This window comes from Eimeria tenella, genomic scaffold, assembly GCF_000499545.2.
Source record: "Eimeria tenella Houghton genomic scaffold, Eth_scaff80, whole genome shotgun sequence".
NCBI classification, from domain to species: Eukaryota; Apicomplexa; class Conoidasida; order Eucoccidiorida; family Eimeriidae; genus Eimeria; species Eimeria tenella.
The window spans coordinates 170,051-174,373 of NW_013543456.1; the positions used below are offsets into that span (position 1 = coordinate 170,051).

Sequence of the window (4,323 nt, forward strand, 5' to 3'; positions counted from 1 at the left end):
TATTGCTGCTGTTGCTGCGGTTGGTGCTGTTGCTGCTGCTGCTGCATCCGCTTCTGATTCTGATGCTGCGCTTGCTGGAACATGTTTTGCGGAGCCGTGGAGAGCTAGGGTGTTACGTTGCGCTGCTGCTGCTGCTGCTGCTGCTGCTGCTGCTTTCAGGGAGAAGTGTACGTGTACCTGGACACTGACGGCCTGATGGATGCAAAGGAAATCGACCGGCAGTGTCGATTGCCTTCGACAGTGCCATCTGCTGCTGCAGCAGCAAGGCGCCACCAGCACCTGCGGCAGCAGCAGCAGCAGCAGCAGAAGCAGCAGCAGCAGCAGAAGGCCCCCTGCGCTGATGACGACTGGGAGGAGGTCCCCTCGGCGTCCTTCTCCCCCGCCGATGAACACAGCAGCAGCGGCGGCAGCGAGAGCCCCAGTAGCAGCAGCAGCAGCAGCGAGTTCAATGGAAAGACAAGGAGTGAGGAGGAGTTCGGCCCTGGCTGCTGCGACGAGTCCGGCAGCCCCAGCCCGACTTCAGCAGCAGCAGCAGCAGCAGCAGCAGCAGCGGGTCCCGCGGCAGCAGCAGCGGGTCCCGCGGCAGCAGCGGCAGGTTCAACAAGAGCAGCAGAAGCGGAGGCTAGGGAGAAGGACCCTTTGAAGGCGCCTGCGTCGCCGCGGTGGGCGAGCGATAGGGACAGCAGCAGCAGCAGCAGCAGCAGCAGCAGCAACGGCAGCAGCAGCAACCGCTCATCTGGCGACACCTCCAGTCGGAGAAGTTTGACGGTCGATTTTTCATCGGGTCGAGGATGCCCAGCAGCAGCTGGCTCTCCGAGCCCCGCTGCAGCAGCAGCAGCCGTTCCCGCTGCAGCAGCAGCCCCCAGCGCAGCAGCAGCAGCCGCAGCAGCAGGAGCGATCCCGAGCGGCTCCGCCCGCCGCACGCGCACGCCGACGGCGTTCCCGAGCGCCGCGGCGGGCGGCGCAGCCCCCCCCCCCCGCAGCAGCAGCCGCAGCAGCAGCAGCAGCAGCAGCAGCGGGGAGTGGCTGCGGGGCTGTTTGCTGCTGTTCCCGCTGAAGGTGAGCAGCGGCGAAGGCATCCACGAGGGCTGCGTGAGGCCCCTCGTCGCCTACATGTCCCTCCCCTGGTCTTTGGGGATGATCGCGGGCCGCGGGCAGCAGGCCTTCTTCTGCATAGGCTACCAGGGCGACTGCATGCTGTACCTCGACCCCCACTCCAGGATCCAGGTGCTGCTGCTGCTGCTGCTGCTGCTGCTGCTGGGGAGGGGAGGGGAGGGGAGGGGGGGGAAGGGAGTGCGGAGTGCGGGGAGGCGTGGTGGGGGGTCGTGGGGCACGCTGGGCTGGCTAGCGAGCTGCTGCTGCTGCTGCTGTGGTGCTGCTGCTGCTGTGCTGCTGTGCTGCTGCTGTGCTGCTGCTCCTGCGGGGGGAGGGAGGGGGGGACAGGTCGCAGCGGGGAGGGGAACGCAGCTTTTGAGTGGTGGTTTTGAGTTCACAACGCACGCCGATTTCGCCAGCGAACTGCTGCTGCTGCTGCTGCTGCTGCTGCTGTGTGTGGCTGCAGTCGCCCGCGTTGGAGCTGGGTTTTGCAACGCAGATGTCTCTCTTCGGCAGCAAGCCGTGGAAGCAAGGCCTGGGCCACTTGAATGCTTCTTTTGCGTTGGCTTTTTATGTGGGGTCTCCGCTGCAGCTGCTGCTGCTGCAGCAGGAGCTGCAGCGGATAGAGCAGCAGCACCCCTCCTGCTGGCTGCTGTCTGCGGGGAAGCCACACTCCCAGCTGAAGCCGCCGAAGCGCCCGAAGCCCCCGAGACACCGGCGACACCCGCAGCAGCAGCAGCAGCAGCAGCAGCAGCAAACGGCTTGCGAAGCCAAGTATGCCTTCCGTGGCGGCCGCTGAGTCGCAGCTGCACAGACAGACGCGCGGACTGCTGCGCAAGCCGCCGCCGCCGCTGCTGCTGCTGCTGCTGCTGCGCAGCAGGGGCCCCACACCTCCGCCTTTGACTTGTTTGCATGCGCTGTGGGGTATATTTGGGGCGTTTTGCCCGGGGTTTGCTGCTGCTTCTGGGGCTTCTTTGAGTGTCTTTAAGAACTCTTTCTTTGTCTTTAAAAAGTCCTTTTCAGCTGTCCTTGCGCGCCTTGCTGCTGCTGCAGAACAGCTTGCTGCTGCTGCTTTGCTTGCTAAAGACTAGCAGCATGAGTTTGTGTCTTGCTGCTGCGGCTTAGTTCCCTTTCCAAGCCAGAGAGGGCGGCGCCCACGACGGCAGCAGCAGCCAGAAGCCAACAGCCAAAGGTGAGAAGCAAATACAAATCCAGATAGCTAGCGAGCTAGCTAGCTATTCAGCTAGCTAGCTAGCTAGCTAGCTAGCTAGCTAGCTAACTAGCTAGGCAGGCGACAAGGTGAACAGGCAGGTAGACAGCTAGCTACCTAGCTTGCTTGCTATCTAGCCAGCTTGCTAGCCAGGAGGGAGGCAGCTATCTGGACAGCTAGCTAGGCAGGTAGCTAGCTAGCTAGCCAGACAGGCAGCTAGCCGGGCAGGCACGCAGGTGTTAGCTAGCTAATTGGTAGCTGCAGCAGGGGATTTATAGGGAATTTGCTGTCAGTGGGGTGTTTGTGCTGCTGCTGTTGTGGCTGCAGTTGCAGATCCCACTGCAGCAGGGGCCGGCGCCGCCGCAGCAGCAGCAGCCGGAGCTGCAGCAGGAGCAGCAAGACAGCGAGCAGCACCAGCAAAAGAGAAGCTGCTTGAGCCTGGCCTTGCCCTCTTGTGTGCAGCCGCTTTGCCGGGCGCCAGACTTTCCCTCTTCGAACGAGTCGTGGCTGTTTGCCCCGCAGCAGCAGCAGGAGCAGCAGCACCAAGAGCAGCAGGAGCCGCCCCAGCAGCAGCAGCAGCAGCAGGAGCAGCAGGAGCAGCAGCAGGAGCAGCAGCAGGAGCAGCAGGAGCAGCAGCAGGAGGAGTGCCGCGGGGGCCTCAGGAGGCACATGTGCCTCACCATTCCCTCCTCCCCGCTAGACAATCCGCAATCTTCTGAGGGCTTCGTGCTGCTGCAGACAAGAGGACAAATCAGCAGCAACCAAACTTCTCCAAGACAAACAGATTTGCTGACGGAAAGAACTTTGGCTTGTTTGCTGCAGGTGTCGCCGCAGGAGTGGGCGCAGCTGCTGCAGCCCCGCAGGGCCATAGAGTGCGGCGGCGCCTACGCGCTGCCTGCTGCAGCAGCCGACGGCTGCTGCAGCAGCGGCAGCAGCAGCAGCCGCGGCTGCAGGACGCGCAGGGGCAGCAGCTGCAGCAGCTGCAGCAGCTGCAGCACGTTCCAGTTTGCTTCCCCTCGCCCGCCAGCTTCAGCTGACGTTTTATATGCTGACGAATTCGTCTCAGTGCCTTCCCCGCCTCTCAGCAGCTCGAGGCGTTTTCTGCTGCCCCCGGCCCCTGCTCCTGCTGCTGCTGCAGCACCTCTGCAGCAGCAGCACCCCCACCAAATGCAGCTCATGATCCTACCCCAGCAGCAAACACTGCTCCAGCGGATGCAGAAAGAATGCACTGAACTGCCGCCACCTCTGAGCAGCAGCGGCAGCACCAGCAGCAGCGGCAACCACTCGGGTTCCCCCGAGCAGCAGAAGCAGCAGCAGCAGCGAGACAAGCAGCAGCAGCAGCAGCAGCAGCAGCAACAGCAACAGCCATTGCAGGAGCAGCAGCACCCCAGCGGCGCTGCCGGGATGCTTCGCTCCCTATTTTCGCTCTCCTTCCGTGGCTATTCCAAAGGAACGCCTGTTGCAGCTGTCTTTCCTGCCGCAGTCAAGGAGCCAACAAACAGCAGCAGCAGCAGCAGCAGCAGCCGGCAGGAAGCAGAAGCTGCCTTGTCCCCTCGGAGCAAACAACAGCTTGATGTTCCTTCAACGAGTGCTGTCACTCCAGAAGAGCCTCAAGGGACCTGCTGCTCTCCGTCGAAAGTGCAGCAGAGCCGTGTCTCAGGTAAGACGCAGCAGCAGCAGCAGCAGCAGCAGGTGGCTTCCCCCATGTCTGGTGACGTCTTTGCTGGTGCGGCGGGGCCTGGGCACAAGACTGGAGCAGTAGCACTTGAAGGAGCCCCGAGCCCAGCAGCAGGACTTGAGGATGCAGCAGCTGTTGCTGCGGCAGAGCCAGCAGAAGCTGCTGCTGCCGGAGCAGCAGCAGCCACTGCTGCAGCAGCGACAGTCCCTGAAAAGCAGACATACAGGACTGTGCGCCCCCTTTCCAGCAGCACTGTTGAGGAACAGCTGCAGCAACTCGAAGAGCTGCAGCTGCAGCTGGAGCACAAAATGAGTGTGCGGCAGCAGCAGCTTCTGCGGCA

General features: G+C 63.0%; 1 protein-coding gene across 1 annotated transcript in view; it reads left to right on the forward strand.

The window, feature by feature from the left end:
• Positions 1–4,213, forward strand: part of ETH_00018400 (uncharacterized protein) — a gene marked incomplete at both ends in the record, with an annotated part of 6,308 nt that extends 2,095 nt beyond the window's left edge. The window contains 4 exons of the mRNA XM_013378354.1: positions 160–1,227; positions 1,562–1,869; positions 2,221–2,287; positions 2,633–4,213. Of these exons, the coding sequence (XP_013233808.1) occupies positions 160–1,227; positions 1,562–1,869; positions 2,221–2,287; positions 2,633–4,213 (3,024 nt within the window). The remainder of the gene's footprint in view (positions 1–159; positions 1,228–1,561; positions 1,870–2,220; positions 2,288–2,632) is intronic.
• Positions 4,214–4,323: the final 110 nt, after the last annotated feature.